The sequence below is a fragment of the Neomonachus schauinslandi genome, chromosome 2, assembly GCF_002201575.2.
Source record: "Neomonachus schauinslandi chromosome 2, ASM220157v2, whole genome shotgun sequence".
NCBI classification, from domain to species: Eukaryota; Metazoa; Chordata; class Mammalia; order Carnivora; family Phocidae; genus Neomonachus; species Neomonachus schauinslandi.
The window spans coordinates 140,737,089-140,753,791 of NC_058404.1; the positions used below are offsets into that span (position 1 = coordinate 140,737,089).

The 16,703-nt window shown below is 42.5% G+C and overlaps 1 protein-coding gene across 1 annotated transcript in view; it reads right to left on the reverse strand.

Moving 5' to 3' along the window:
- Positions 1-16,703, reverse strand: part of FRAS1 (Fraser extracellular matrix complex subunit 1) — a 408,429-nt gene that overhangs the window by 18,855 nt on the left and 372,871 nt on the right. Inside the window, exons 61-68 of the mRNA XM_044912923.1 lie at positions 15,555-15,755; positions 13,568-13,755; positions 12,104-12,379; positions 9,560-9,792; positions 7,014-7,174; positions 4,897-5,111; positions 1,700-1,850; positions 209-316 (exon numbers count right to left, since the gene is read on the reverse strand). Of these exons, the coding sequence (XP_044768858.1) occupies positions 209-316; positions 1,700-1,850; positions 4,897-5,111; positions 7,014-7,174; positions 9,560-9,792; positions 12,104-12,379; positions 13,568-13,755; positions 15,555-15,755 (1,533 nt within the window). The remainder of the gene's footprint in view (positions 1-208; positions 317-1,699; positions 1,851-4,896; positions 5,112-7,013; positions 7,175-9,559; positions 9,793-12,103; positions 12,380-13,567; positions 13,756-15,554; positions 15,756-16,703) is intronic.

The window sequence follows — 16,703 nt, forward strand, 5'->3', positions numbered from 1 at the left end:
GATAGCGAGAGCAGGAACACAAGCAGGGGGAGTGGGAGAGGGAGAAGCAGGCTTCCCGCCGAGCAGGGAGCCTGACGCGGGGCTCGATCCCAGGACCCTGGGATCACGACCTGAGCCGAAGGCAGATGCTTAACTGAATGAGCCACCCAGGCGCCCCTGTAATGTTTTTTAATAAGAAAAACTGGAGGAAAAACTGCACTGATATTACCTCTGAATTTGGCATGGGTCTTGAATTCAATGACAAGACGGCCATCCTCTCGAATGTAGATTCTTATTATCTGAAGCCTTGCAGAGAGCACGCTGTCTGTCTGGATTCCTGGGCAGGCGATCATACACAAAACATCCGAGTTAGGGAATGAGATCTCCCAGAGAGTAAACTACATGTGAGTTGTCCCAGTGATACCTCTAAGTAGAGCTGCACAGTAATTTGAATGTAAGTTAAGAAAAATTTGCATATTCATATGAACATAGAATCTATTTAGACACATTTGCCAATTCATTCTACTTGGTTTTGTTTTTTCTCCTTGGCATAGTTTCTTCATACCTGAAAATGCCACTGAGCCCAGAGTCAGGGCCCTAGCCCATAGCTCAAAAAAAATTGGTCTTACTTAAACTTCTTACATCAACTTTACACCAGGATGTGATTATAGTGCATCTGCTTCAGACTCTATTTGCTTTTCCTCACGAGGACTGCTTTCGTGACTCAAAAGAACCATAAGCAATGTCCTGGTGGCTACATTTAATATTCAAACCAATGGATGATTCAAGATTAGCTTGTAGAAGGCCAGCCATATATGGCATGACAGGAATAAACCATGGCTTTCGTAGGGGTAATTACAATCATGATGCCCAGTGAGTTCCGTACGACCCAAAACTAAAGGGTAACCAAAGGAGGGGAAAAAACAACGTTTTAAAAAGAACCCCAAAGCTCGAGAAATTATCTGACCCAGAGTGTGAAAACTTCCTGAAGTTATTTTCCTATGAGAAATATAAAACAAATGATTTGAGTTCAAAGCCCTCAACAGAAGAAAAGACTGTATTTTCCATTTCTAGAGATGAAGCCCTATCTAATGAACATTCCTGTAGCTGTTTAGTAGCTCAGATCAAGTAAATCCCCCCCAGGGAGGCCAAGAGGGAGAAAAGGAGCAGCAGAAGGGGGAGACGAGTTTGGGGCATCATAAGGTAGCAGTGGGAAAAGGTGGCTTGGGGAAGACAGGAGGAAGGTGTGAGCTCCCAGCTGAGGGGCTGTCACCAATATATAGATCTGTGGTTCCTGAAAAGAACCATGTCCATATATGCTGATGCTGGAAGGCCTCCAGGGATGGAAAACTCAATCCAGATAGCTAGACCCAGAGTAGAGGATAGCGAGTGACAGATGGGTTCCTATACTGCCCACTAGGGGTTCAGAGGTAACCTTCTGGAGTATGATCATGTTCATTCGCTCCTAGTTAAAAATAGTGTGATTCACGGCGTTTAAGGAGCAAAAGGGTCTTCGAATCAGGTGCCTGGAAAAGGAAAGATATATCAACAGCAACCTGGTTCGCTTTATTCATTTGGCCTAGAGGGGCAGCCCTCCTTTTGACTGTATATAGGACAATGGGATGAAGACTGGAGCTCCTGTTAAAAGTCACTACTTTTTACTTTGTTTTCATCTTGCTTGAACATAAGGTAGGGAGAGTTAAGATGTCAATGGGTATACCTGTTCTCCAGAGAACAGTGTCATAGAAGAAGGAAAACTCCATTTCGGTGTGGTGCTCCAAAGAGGCCCAGCCCCTGGGGGCTGTCACGTAGATGTAGGACACATAGAGAGGCACGTGGACGGTCAGGAACGACTGAGCAGAGTCTCTCACCTGCCAAGCAAATGGTGTGCACACAGAGGGTTATTTCTTCCCTGGGATGAAAAGGCATATTTGTCAGAGAGAGAGAGAGAGACAGGGCACAAGCAGGGGGAGCGGCAGGCAGAGGGAGAAGCAGACTCCCCGCTGAGCAAGGAGCCCGATGTGGGGCTGGATCCCAGGACCCTGGGATCATGACCTGAGAGGAAGGCAGGTCCTCTTAACTGACTGAGCCACCCAGGCGTCCCTCATTCAATAATTATTAACCAAGTGCCCACGACTGTGCTAGGTGCCTAGGCACCAGACTGAGCTTCCTCCTCAGCAGTGGGAAGAACCAAACTCACTGCCCTTATGGAACCTACAGTCTAGTAAGGTGATGCATATATTTAAAAAAGAAAGAAAGGGATGGGAAGTGTCCAAGATATTTCTTTTATAGGGTGATCTGGGAAGGCTTCTCTGAGGAGGTGACACTTGAACAAAAACACTTCTGAAGACTGAGAAGGAGCTTTGCCTCCAATTGCTGGAAGACTTGGCCAAGATTTTAAAGTAACACAGTTATTCCCAAAGGATTAATACATAGTCCCTCGCTGACCACATTTTCCAGTGACCTGCAAGAGAGTCTGAATCAACTCTAATTGGAAAGATGCCCAAGTCTGATGAATGTGTGGCTGACTTGGATGTTTTAGTGAATAGTCACATCTCTTGCAACAGGAACTGAGGTCATGGGATTTGGATATCATATCTAGGAAACTTAGCAACACAGTTCAGAGCGGCATATGCTTGTATAATTTCCCATCTCATACAATGCCTCACTGAAATAATTTTGAAAAGGCAGCACATCACACTTACAAGGGAATATTTCTTCTAATGGGATTCCTGTTACTGCTATTAATTAATGGCTCAAAAATTTTTATTCTACTATGCAATGAACAAAAACTGGATAGAAAGATAAAATATATGCAGAAGTTTTCATGGGGAAGGTAACTGTTTATATGTATATATGAATGTGGGACTTGATTTATTCATTTTGTATTATCCTCTGTAAATATATTATTTCTTTTATAACAAAAAAGCTTGAAAAAATTTTGTCATTGGTAAAATACTATGATACACTATACTATGGAACTCATATTTTTCTTTTGTTTTAAAACACAATGTAAAGTGTTTCCATGGGTAATTTAGGAAAAGAGCCAAATGTTTCATCAACATTTGGGACATCAACATTTTATTTTTCTACAATATTTTTTCATATTCAATGGTGTCAGGGATTCAAGGTTTGATTCCAAGTTTTTCAAAAATTCTGCTAATTCCATATTCATTAAAAAATATCTTTTGAAATGCCTTATTCTGTTTTCTTCAGAAAATTTCCAGATTTTATCTGGACCTCACACCGTATTCTGCCCCTTTAATATACAGGCTTTGTTAAAAACACATGGTCTAATCTCAAAATTGTTGATATTAGAACTCAATAATTCTTCAGTTGATTGGAAAAATTAATTTTCCTTCCTCTGTTTCTGTTTTCTATCCTTTATCCCTCATGATATTACTTACTAATCCTTAAAAAAAACCCCAAACCTTGACAAATATTTACCACACACCTACACTGTGCCAAGCACCTTGCCACGTTGAGATGACTGGTTACAATTTCAGGTGAGATTCAGAGAAGTTATGATAGGGAAAGATATGAACCAGGGCTTGACTGTAAGTTCTAAATCCTTTCTACCATATACCAGCTGTTTCAACCATTTTTAAAGAAACAGACTGCAATGAAGTACTTCTGTGTATCTATTCTGTGTTGGTTTAAGAAGTGGGGCACATATAATGAGAAATCTTAGTCTTTGAGATTTTTAGGCATGTTCTGAACAAAAATACCCAAAAATGTAATTAGAGTAAAAGCATGGCGAACACAGAATACTAATTTTTGAGAGGCCAGAGGAGGAACCAATCACTTAGTTTTGCATTTTCGGGAGTGAATGTAGGTCACTCAACTGCAGAAACAGAAGGCAAACCTAAGAATGCCTTAGTTTTCCATCGGCAGAGGGCAGTAGTGCCCATGAAATGAGAGCGAACCAAAATGAGAGGCATTACAAGGAAACAAAGCAAATGTTAATCAAAGACACGTTCCCAAAATAATTACTCTAAGTGCCCCGATTTGAAATGAAGAACAAACGTCATTCTTAGTTCGTTGAGATAATCGCTCCTAATTGAGTAGAATCTGCTTTAGATCTAATTTTCCCACGAGGATGCATTAGCCTAGCGCCTTTGATAGAACTGCCCTCCTAGGACGATGGCTTCTTACTAAAATGTTTGTTGGTCACTAATGTTTAATAACTATTGAGAAAGTGTCGGGCGCCTGGGTGGCTCAGTCGCTTAAGCGTCTCCCTTGGGCTCAGATCATGATCTCAGGGCCTGGGGATCGAGCCCCATGTCGGGCTCCCTGCTCAGCAGGGAGTCTGCTTCTCCCTCTCTCTTTGCCCTACCCCTCACTTGTGCTCGATCTCTCTCTCAAATAAATAAAATTTAAAAAGTGTCCATTTCTGCAGAGGTTGTCAGTTTGGCACAGGTTTGGACTAGGTATGAAACCAAGGTGTTTTAAGCAATTCTCTCTCCATAACGCTTAAAAAGAGAGTGCTCTACCTGTCTTGTGAAAGGGTGCACCTCATTTTGACTTATTTCCCCAAGCACGGAAGAGAATACATCTACTTTGTAATAACCTCACCATCAAATGTAAATCCTTTTGGCTTTCCAAAATACACCTAGAGGGAAAAAACATATATATCTAGACAAGTAAATATTGGATTTTTATATAAACGGCTGTGCCAGACAGTAATTTTTTTCCACATTAGTTTTAACATTTTCCAATTAATTGATTTAGCAGACTTCAGGGGGCTCTCTCTAGCCACCATGCTGCTAAGGGACTTCTAAAGAAGACTCCCTTGGCTATCTCAGTTTTGGGGGCCGCTGGATGCAACGTGCTAACAGAAGTGCTTTCAGGAACAAACAAGGTTTCATAGGGCACTCAGGTGCACGCGGCCTTCAGATAAGACCCTGGAGCACCCACCTGGAAGTCAGCAGTGACAGACCCACCACAGACATCAATTAACTCAGTCATGTCGTAATAGGCATCAAAGGTCCAGACGCAGCTCTTCAGGTTCAGGTGTTTGTAGAGCTGGATGGTCTTGGGCTCCCGGACGCTGGGGTCAAATTGGAAGGGGCGGTCGTAACCAGGACCCAGGGCCGTGCTGTCGTAGACCCTGTCGTCCAGGAACCCTGCCTCTGTGCGGGAGGGAGGAACAAGCAAGAGTGACTCAGTCTGTGGACATGCCCCTGGGGAGAAGGGATGTGTCCTTGTGAACCTGAGATAGCCTACCGTCCATCTGAGACTCTATTAGGAGAGCAACCCAGGGCTCCCCAAATTGCCACAGGGTAAACAGAGTGACTGAGGTCACAGACTCCTATAAGAGGCCGCAGGAACCCCAGATGAAAAGGTGAGCAAATGATACTATAAGCGGAGTCAGAGCTCAGTGGCCCTATATGTCTTGGAAAAGAAAACATACTGAAGCTTTGCAATCAACCCTTGAAGACATAGATTTACTATATGGATAATTTGTTGATGAATTGTTATTTTTTAAGACTGATTTTTAAAAAATAGCTTTTATGTAAAGCCAACAAACATCTGACTTCCTCCTTCCCTCCTACGGTTCCTGAGCTCTTGGAAAAAAAAATCTTAATTTTGTGTTAATGAGTAAATAGCTCACTAATGATGCTTGACTAAACCTCCCCTGCTATGGGCAAAAATTATTGGATCAAATGCTGCCAAGCAACTGAACTGTTCTAAATTAAGGAAGACCTTAATGCAGCAGAGAGCTAAATACAGATACAATTTTAGAATATCAGGATTAAAATTCTTTATAGTACTAAAAGCAACTATAGTATTCTGAAAGAGTTGATGCATTTCTGAGAATGACACCAGCACCCGGTCCTCTGCTCCCAAAGGACTCGGACCTCAGTTAACATGTGTTGAATTTAATTGTGTTTAAGTAGGAAGAGGTACAAACTTTCAGCCTATAACCAGAGTATGTTTCTTTCAGCGGCTGCAGATGTTGACCAGTTAAACTTTCATGTGTAGCTCGGTGACTTGCAAATAATTTACACTCAGCTACTCTCTACTGTATAAAGACCATCACTACCTAAAGTGATGCTTAATGAATATGAAAGAGCATATGAATGCTTTTCTATCTTCCCAAACACCGGTAAATGATTCATCAGTTGTCAAGGGAGGAAACAGGCATTTAATGTGCACTTGCTAAGGTAAATGGAAATGGACAGGATTCTTTGTAGAGTAAAATGTCTGCTATGGTTAACCCAGGGACGCGCCTTCTCGGCTGTCAGCAACTTCGGACCTGTCTCCACAGCACATTCGCTCCTTGGGCTGCCCTTGCCGGGGCCTTGGCCCCCAGTGACTGCGTGAGGTGCGACAGAAAGGCCCATCATTTGGGGCCAGAAGTAGGATGCGTTGGGCGGATGGGCTCTCTCCAGAGCTCCCTGAAGAGTCAGTGGAGGCTTTTGTGGGTCAGTGCCAGATTGTAGTCTAACTTTCCCCTCTGCCCAATTCTGCTTTTTCTCCTTCCCTTTGATGGATGCTGATCCCCAATAAACATCTTGCACCCCACACTCCATCTCAGCTCCTGCTCCCAAAGAACCTGTCCTACAACACGTGACATCTGCACTTTAGCTTTTGAAAGAGGCTGCAATAAGGGGATTTTAGGGCACAGGCCCAAAAGTGCTCACCGTGGGGGAGGGAAAGAACCAACAGTTACCATGGCAGGTGCTTTAAAAATGTCAACAAATTAAATCCTCACCCCGATGGGTATCAATTGTTATCCTCACGTCATAGATAAGAAAACAGTGGTTTGGGGAAGTCCAGCTATCTCTGTTCCGTTGTATAGAGAGTGGAATAGGGATTTGAAGCTGAGTCAGTTTGACTCCAAAGTCCTTGTTTTTCCCTATTCACTTCACTGTCTAAGCTACCTATGTCTGTTGCCTGCTAGGAAGGATCTCCGCTCATCACGCAGATTTTGAGGACGGGAGACATTAAGCAGAGTTCACTTCACTGTGTCCCTCAGGGCCACGGCGCTGGGCTGGAACGGGAAAGCCAGCACGGAAGTCATCCCTCACCTGAGATGCCTCTCAGGTCTTGGGTGGTGACGAGATTGGAGCAGACGTGCTGGTGCCTGTAGATGGATTCGGACAGCAGAAAATGCAGGTTGTGCAGCGGCATGGTGGAGATGAGGGGTAGCATTCCGTCCTGGTGTGGGATCTGCACGGAAATGTGGATTCTGAGGCAAAAATGGGCAGAGAGAGTGTTTAGGTGCACGCTAGAAACAGCTAACATGGTACATTTCTTCCTCGTGACTTACTCTGCCTTCCCCAGGGAATCTACCATTTTTTGTCCTGAAGCTTCCCAAAGGGTATGATGTACGTGTGGGGTTGTCCCCCACCCCTCCTGCCAAGAGATCCTCCAGCTCAGAACTGACAGCCATCAAGAATCACAATTTTTTTCCTTCTGTACAAGAAAAGATAACATCACAACCACAGATTAAAGCTTTCTTTTGCTTTAAATGGAAGCTTTGTTTCCTTGTGAGCAACAGCGGAGTGACTGATAGAGGTGCCGTCCCCTTCTCCGTCACAGGGAGTGTCTGGGAAGGTTGGGTAGGGCCGACACTCACATTTTTTAAAGTATTTGTGCCAAATGACATCAGTGAGCTCTTTAAACTCTAAGGTCAGTATTCCTACCCAGGACAATATCTTAGAAATAGTCATATCCCCCTACTCCTACTGTCTTCTCCTAACTGAAAGAGCTTTCTCCCACCTCTCCCCCCTCAAGTTCCGAGCAATGTGGGCAGCCCTCCCCGGCCCCCACTTGCAGTGTGCTCTCCCCTCATCTACATTTCTCAGAGCTTAGGTGCCTTTGCACCAGGACATCTGTAACTTATTCCTATTGGCTGCTATTTCTTACATGCGTTTAGACTCTGTTTATCTTGCCTCCCCACAATGAGGACAAGGATCATTGCCTTCACTTCTTTTGTTTCTCCAGAGCATGTGGTATAAAATTCTAAATAAAATATGAGCTTAATAAATATTGGTTAAGACGGCGATACAAAAGAACTGTACTTACGGGCTGCACTATTTTCACTGTATAAATTCAAATTTTCAGCATGTTGATTGAGGGTGCCTTTGAGTTTTTACAGCTTGTCTCTTGGAACAAAAGCCCAAGAGACATTTTTTATTTATTTATTTATTTATTTATTTATTTGATCTTTCTTTTTCATTATGTTATGTTAATCACCATACATCATTAGTTTTGATGTAGTGTTCCATGATTCATTGTTTGCGTATAACACCCAGTGCTCCATGCAGAACGTGCCCTCTTTAATACCCATCACCGGCCTAACCCATCCCCCCAACCCCCTCCCCTCTAGAACCCTCAGTTTGTTTCTCAGAGTCCGTAGTCTCTCATGGTTCGTCTCCCCCTCCAATTCCCCCTCTTCATTCTTCCCCCCCCCCTTTTTTTTTTTTAACATAAAATGTATTATTTGTTTCAGAGGTACAGGTCTGTGATTCATCAGTCTTACACAATTCACAGTGCTCACCATAGCACATACCCTCCCCAATGTCTATCACCCAGCCACCCCATCCCTCCCACCCCCCACCACTCCACCAAGAGACATTTTTAAGAGGATTCAGAACCTTGGAATAGGAACAGGATGCCTCTTTTGCTAAGAAGGGTTCAGTAGTGCCCTGGGCACTTCAGCTACTGCTTTCTGACAAAAGTAAATCTTATTCTTTTAGAATAAAGAAAGAATTTGCATATTCTTGGCTCCATATTTAAATCTGTTTTTTTTTTCCTCCATGGAAATAAACCCCTTTCTCTGAACTCAGTTGCTCATAAAGACACACGTAGAATTACCACAAGGTTTAATGAATATGTATAATACACATGAATTATTTTTTGCTAGGCAAACATGAAAGTATCTATCTTCCATCAAAATCATGAGAGCACAGGAAAAAATAAAAGCACATCTGTCCAGACTTTCAGTTTAAATGGTATTATTACTCTGTTCACTAGATATTTAGCAAGTGTCTCTTAGGTGCCAAGAAGCACTGTCCCAACCAGAGGGGGATCCAAAAAAAAAAAAAAATCATGGTCCCTGCTCTCACCATCTACTACGGGAACAGAGAGAGAATGAATGATGATAATGCTCTGAAAGAGGTATACATGGGTGTCAGGAGAGCTGGAAGGAGGAGCTTCCAAATTACATTGGGAAAGATGATGGGGAAGTTCCTAGAAGGGATGTCATGAGCTAGGTACGGTAGGACAATAGGATTTAACTCCAGTGAGTGGAAGGGGGCTGGAAGGATTGCAGTCAGGAGGGACAGCATGGCAGAGGCACACAACATAGAAGAGTTGGAAGCCCTGAGGATTTGATTTCAGTTTGATTCTCTGTGAGGAGACTGGCAGGTGAAAATGACAGGCAAGGGACATGAGGCTAAGAAGACAGACAAGGGGCTGGATTTTAGGGGGACTTTGAGAATTTAAATTTTTTCTGAAGCCCTTATCCACCACTATTCTTATTTTGCAGGAGCATCGCTCATTGATCTGTCTGGCCCAGAAAACACACAAAGGAGAGGCCCGTCACGGGGGACGGCACCACCTGCCTGACCTGTTTGGATGCTCCTTGTGCTTGACGTCCAGGTATTTCAAGGTGGCAATGAAGGACTGAGCCTGGAAGCCTCTGGCTGTCCCGGCTACCACTGGGGTGTGGCAGATAGCACTGTCTGTTCCAATGGTAACAATGTTGCTCCTTAAGGGAGTCCCCACGTGGCCCACCTTGTCCACGGCCTTTGCCACACAACGCACATGGAACCTCCGGCTGAAGTAAATGCTGTCCAGGACCTACCAGGAAAAATAAAGTACTTCAGACATGTGTATATTCCTTAAACAGCTCCTTACACTGTATCTTCTGGATGATATGACATGACCAGTTTCTGGTACAGGGCTCTCTGTGCAGACCATCCATCATCTGTCTATCCATCCATCTATCCACTCATCTATCTATTCATTCATTCACCACAAAACTGTTGACTTTCTCCCAGGAGCCAGGCACTAGGGACAGAGCAGTGAGCACGTATAGCCTGAGGCAGCATGCCAGACAAGGAACAAGTAGACAGACTGGAGCAAGAGCCCAGAGATGACCAGTTACCAGTGACAGTATTGTTCTCTTTACAGACTAGGTTCAGCATAAGGACTACTCAGCTGGTTTCCAGCCCTTCCATTGAGACTGGTTGGCGTCCAAGTAATTTTTTCTGAGGGTATATGTCAGGATACAGAAGAGAAATGTTTCCTTCCCAGGAGTTCTTATTTTTCTTTCTTTCCTACTGCTAGTCCCTCCCCCCGACCCCCACCTAATGACCACACACACACTGTAAAGGTTATAATAACATGAAGAGTTGAAGTTGAGAACTTGGCCTCTGACACCTACTGGCCTTTGAAGGTCTTTCAACAGATTCTTTCATGTTCTCACACAGAGAGAAGCCATAAGAATGCTTAACTCAGTCTATGCAGAGGCAACGTGGGTCACCACAACTCTTTAGATAATGTGTGCATATACATAGGGAAGTACATAAGAAGAAAAATTAATTAGTAGTTCTGTGTGCCACAGACCTCCCACAAAGCAATCATACAAACTTATAAATTTTACCCATGAAAACAATTTTCATTGAAGCCCATTAAAAATTAAAGAGGATTTTTCCATTAAAATTTTTTTAATTAGCTGCCAACACTTTATTTATTTATTTACACATGGACTTAGTTCAGAAGGGATTTGAGGCATCTTACAAAGATGCACACAATACAATGGTATTAAATAAATAATTGAAGAAACAAAGAAAGAGCAAAGGAAACTGGGGTAAAAGTATTAGTCACCAAGTCACTGTAAGAATAAAAACGGAAACGTCAACTTGGTACCTGTTAAAAATGTATATTTGGCCCAAATCACACGGAACTGCCTTCATGGTTTTTTGAAAAGAGAATTAGATACTTAGGAAACAATAAGCTGTTAAGTCTTATCATTTCAGTTTTTAAATTTTATCACATAGCTTAAATTTGAACTAGGTTATATTGCAAAAGAATTGATCTTTTGGCCTTTCTGAATAAGCTGTGCGGAAAACAATGGATGTGAGTGACATTGCTTTACCCAGAGCCCCCCGTCCATCTCTGCCTTCCCTCCACCATTATCCTATCTATGGGAAGCACTTATTAAAGTGAGAACAAACTGAGAGTTGAATAGGAAAAAAGCTAGAGAAATTCAGTCTGAAAGAAATCTCTGATGTCCAAAATTAGTAAGTGCACTAATTTTAATCAAAAACTGTCGAGGGCTTACTACGTGCCAGATATTGTGCTGAGGATCTCCACTGCTTTCGGTTCTCTCTCTGAGGAGAATGACGTCACTGGTGTGATGAGCAGTCACCACAGTGCACTGTTCCTTAAGGTTGGGAAAACCATCACTATTCATTGCTCTGTGATGGCGGCAGAGGTGTGGGTCTGGTGTCTCGACTCTTGGAGGAGAGCAGTTGCATAGTGCGCTTCTTCTCATGTCTTTCTCCAATCCTGTATAATGCCAATCACTCGAGAACCAGTCTATCCTTTGTTTAATCACTGCGCCATCCCTACTATGTGCCGTCAATGTGCTGAGCACGTTAGGCTATACAAATGTGGTAGAACCCTTGGTCCATGTCCTTAAGGAGTTTATATCCTACTACTTATTGAACGATTGAAGAGATGTGAAAAAAAGTAATCATTAATTGTACCTACGTGGAATCTTTGATTTACTTTACCATTTATAGATCACTTTTATATCTGATTTGTCAATGACTGTCAGTGGCTAAGTGGAAAAGGTATTATTTTGCAGATCAGGAAACAGAGACTCAACTCCCCTAACCTCTTACCATCACATAGTTAAAAGTAGGCAGAATCAAGATTAGTAAACAGGTTGATTACTAGCTTGGATCGCTTTCTACGACACCATATTACCTTATATATAAGAATAAAAATACCTGTGTATATACTGTGTGTACCTGCTTATTTGTTTATTTTATTCCAAATGACACACAAGAGCCTTAAGGAATTTATCTGATAGAGTTGCAGTGACAAAGAGAAGCACCAGTTTTCTCCCCATGCAACCAGGCCCAGATCCCCCTAGACCTACCATGTGGTTGACACTGGTGAATGGCGTGTTGTCAGTGATGGTCTCAAAGGGTGACCGGGCCCCATTGCCATCAGTAGGGGTGGCCACTTCCCAGCTGAACTGCACCGATGTTTGGTTGATACCAGCCTCACTGCAACGCTCCTTCATGATGGTGTACTTGGGGAAATGAGAGTCACAGGGAGTAACACAAACCAGTGGGTAGCCTGGGGATGGGGATTTCTTGACTCCTTCCTTGGTAACTTCTTCTACATGGTCATAGTCAGCAAGTGTGACAACCTGAAAAGGAGCAACAAAGCTTCAGACTGGGCTGGGTGTTGGGAGGCTCAGAGAACTAAGGCTCCCCTCCCTAGAGATCCACAAGATCCCTTAACTGCTAGGGATTCTTTAAAATATAATGAAAAAGAAAATATAACGGAAGTTTTCATAGTGCTTTGCCAGGCAGCCCTAAAAGATACTACAGCTCTTTAGTGGTGAAGAAGATCCTCCGTCTGCCTGAGCTAAAAGCTTTAGTATCTTGTTACTCTTATTCCTAAATCAGAGCTCTATCACTCATGTGAGAAATACTTTTATTTTTATGCACACTGTAACCAAAGATATATCATGAATAACAGTTACTAGTTTAGTTGCATTAAGAAAAAAATAAATAAAGTTGCATTAAATTATTAATGGTATGCAGTAGTATATTTGGCAAAACAAAAGTAAATAAAGGTAGCGTATTTCTTCCATGGTTGAAAAAGAGACACATTTTGGAATGATCCTTCTACTATATGAGACTAGCCGGGGGAGGTTAGAAGACTTATTCTGACTGCTTCATTATTATGGGTTAAATTTCCCTTGGCAACCTCCAGGCATTTTCCTCCTAATTGTAAAGTCAGGGCATTCATTCTATACATGCCCAAATTGGGAGACTGGGTACTACACTTCTGCAAATACTTAACTCTATGCATATGGCAAGTTATGGAGGGTAATAGATATGGGGTAGCATTACTTTTTTTTTCCCCCTTCTAGGTCCCACCAAAGAAATGAGAAGATCAGTTGTATTATACTTCCCATGTTTATTAGACTAAGGTATCAATATGGCTTGGTCTTACTCTTATGTTAGAACAGGGTTTCTCATCCTCAGTGCTATTAACATTTGTGCCAAATAATTCTTTGTTGTTGGGGCTGTCCTGTGTATTGTAGGATGTTTAGCAGCATCCCTGCCTTCTACCCACTAGATGCTAATAGCACCTAGTGTGACAGTTGTGACAACCAAAAATGTCACTAGACATTGCCAGATGTCCCCTGGAGGTGGTGGCACACAGGGAGGGGATTTGCAAAGGAAAGGACAAGATGGTTCCTGGTTGAGAACCACCATGTTAGAAGAATGAAGAAGTACAGCACCAAAGGCCTACTTCTCTCAAGTTATCATCTCCTAGTCACTAGGACATAAAAACAGCAATCCTTTTGGGTCAAGCAACTCACGATGGGTGGTGCTGGCAATATGAGACTCCCTGCTGCCTCCTGGTCTAGAATCGTCACGGTGGCAGTGGTCACATCACCAAGAACTGCTTCCACTGGGTCATCTGGGCCAAGGACTAGGGAGAACGATTCATGCCATTCCCGGTCTTCATTGGATAGGATCTCGACTTTAAAAAAGATATGATCCACACCTTCACCAAGGACAGAACACAAAGAGAGCAAAGGTTCTCATTAGGTGATCTACCTCAGACACCGCAGGTTGGCACTGCTGAGATTTCATGTTAAAATATGCCCTTTCCTTTTAGAGGTTTTTCTATAAATACAGGGGCTGCTAATCACTTTAGTCCTATCTCCAGTGAGAAAGCTATTTTATAGACCAAATTCCACCTGTGGTAGAGGCTCAGTTTTGTAGATTTACTATTCAACACCATATGAGGATTAATGGCCCCTGCCTGACACGAGCTGGTAGTAATAAAAATCTATGATCCAAAATACACTTCACCCTGGTTATGAGGTTTTTTGCTTAATTTTTCTTCCCCTTTACACTCAGGCATGAGCTCCTGCATGGCTGTGAGTGGTTGCACCCATGGACACCCCTCAGAACTGTCCTGAGAACCAGGATCTCGAAGGCTTCCTACCAGGCCATCCCCACAAAGACAGTAGCATAAGGGTTTGGCAGCTTGGAAGGAGAAGGGTTAGAGCCTTAGGAACTGCCTTCCTTCTTTGTAAAATGATTCTCTGGGGGTGCAAGCATCTCTGGTGGTAGTTAAGTTTCCCTTCTTCCTCTCCTACAAACACCTACTTCTAAGACCTATCTTTTCTCCAGATCCTTAGCAGAAAAGGAAAAAGTAGACACAGGGAAGAACAGTCCTTGTGTGGAGGCGGAGGAAGGGCATCTACCCTTCTGGCAAACACTAATCAGATGCACAAGGGATGGAGCCAAAAGCCCTTTAAAACTCCAGTGGAGGGGCGCCTGGGTGGCTCAGTCGTTAAGCATCTGCCTTCGGCTCAGGTCATGGTCCCAGGGTCCTGGGATCGAGCCCTGCATCGGGCTCCCTGCTCACCGGGGAGCCTGCTTCTCCCTCTACCTCTGCCTGCTTCTCTGCCTACTTGTTCTCTCTCTCTCTGTCAAATAAATAAATAAAATCTTTAAAAAAATAAATAAATAAAAAATAAAATAAAACTCCAGTGGAATGAGAGACATCAGAGATCCCTCCCCCCTCATTTCTGAGGAAGTCACTTCCTCCCCCCACTTGCCAAGACGTCTCTGGAAAGGCCTTCTACCACTGTTGCCCATTTCTGGCTAACTCACAAATGGCGCCAGGATCTACACCAGTCTTTTTGCCTTATATTGCTCCAGAAAGTTCTGTGAAAAAATCTAGCATATAATTCAAGTCCTTCTCTGTCTAATTTCTCCCATCAAATTACTATATAAGACAGTTAAACAGATAGCTGTGACCTGAATCCCATCTTTCTCTCTTCTCTGACTCATCTCCACAGTTTCCTCTAGAATAAACCTTTTTTGGAAATATCATAACAGGGTATCCTGTCTCCTAGCAGATGTTAAATCACTGGAGCACAGAGATTGTGCCTTCTGGATTTGAGTAATCCCTGAAGGGCCCAGCACAGTGGTCTGTACCCATGTTTTACTGAACGATGGTAGTCATGTTTATTCTTTTAAAATCAAATACATCTGACTCAACCAAATCATAGGCTAACAACAACCAAAAAATCCTTTTAAATGAGCCCAAATGCCAAGGATGTTCTGAAGTAAGGGACCTACTTTTGTTCTTTCTCAATGCCATTTTTACCAACTAAAAATTTTAAAGATTCCTGTAGTATCAAATGTGTGCTTAATAAGTACTTCATGCTTAATAAGTACTACTGTTTTCCTCTTTTATTTTTCTGCTCATTCCTTTCTTCAAATACAAGATATTTGCCTCTCTATTAAGTAAAACCCACAGATTAGGATTGGCATTCATTCAATTACCGGGACTAAACTTCAAGACTCTGCTCATTGGGTAATAATCCACCCCGGACTGGGCAGACCCATCCCGTGTGCTGCAGCGAATCTTGGACGTCCTGTTCTGATCCCCTCGGCGGATCACCTTGATGTTCAGGAGGGCTATAGCATCTGGCCCCGAGGGTTCCCGGACTTGGTATGCAGCTTCTTCAAACTCAATGGTAGGGGCTAAGGAAACAGGATTAGAAAAACAAGAGCAGGTTAGAAAAGCACAAAGGATTCCATTCCCCTGAAAACACCTTATAAAGACAAGAGGGAGTTTTCCACATTAGTAAGCAATACAAAGGTAAAATGGCTTGCAGTCATAAAAATCAATCAGTTTTTAACCCCTCAGCAAAGCTTTGGAAAAGGAACTTATTTATGATTCTGCAGGAGTTGTTTCTCACAGATTTCTTATTAAAAACAATAGTGGGGGAAATATTTTTAAGGACTTTGAAATGCATGATGTACACATTTCCATCTGGGCATTACAGCTCACAAAATGTTTTTAAATTCACATACTTTATCAAGGGACTGAGACAGAGTAAGCCCTTGATAAATGCTTATCGACCAATTGCATGAATCAACTTTTTCATTTATGAGATATGAATTTCTAAGCTTTATAATTTATCTCATTTATACACTACCTAAACTTTCCAAGTCCATCTCCCATCTCTGATCTTCTGGGTCCTTCTTCCCAGAGCCCTCACATCTCCCATCCTTAAATTTTCCTAACTTCTCACAGGTTATTTAGTTAAAAATGAGTATTTTTAATGAAGAACACAAGACTTCCTAACACAATCTGGTTTGAGGTACTATTCTCATTGCTATGAAGTGATTAATATGTTGGTTTTTACAAAAATTTCAAATTGTGCCTTCTTTTCCATTATATTCTCACGGGGAAGGGTGAGGTGGTAGTGGTGGGTAGAGATAAAAAATCGGATAATTGAGAGCAATTACAAATTATATACCATTTCTAATATACTATAATATTTTGCAGAAATTTCTGGAGTCTCTGTTCATTTCCCTCTTTCCCTCTCAGAAAATCAACTCTTCCTAATTGTAGAAGATAAGCTTCCTTGGAGACTTCATAGTTTTTAATGAATGCTCTTTGGAAGTTAGGAGAGTCACTTATTA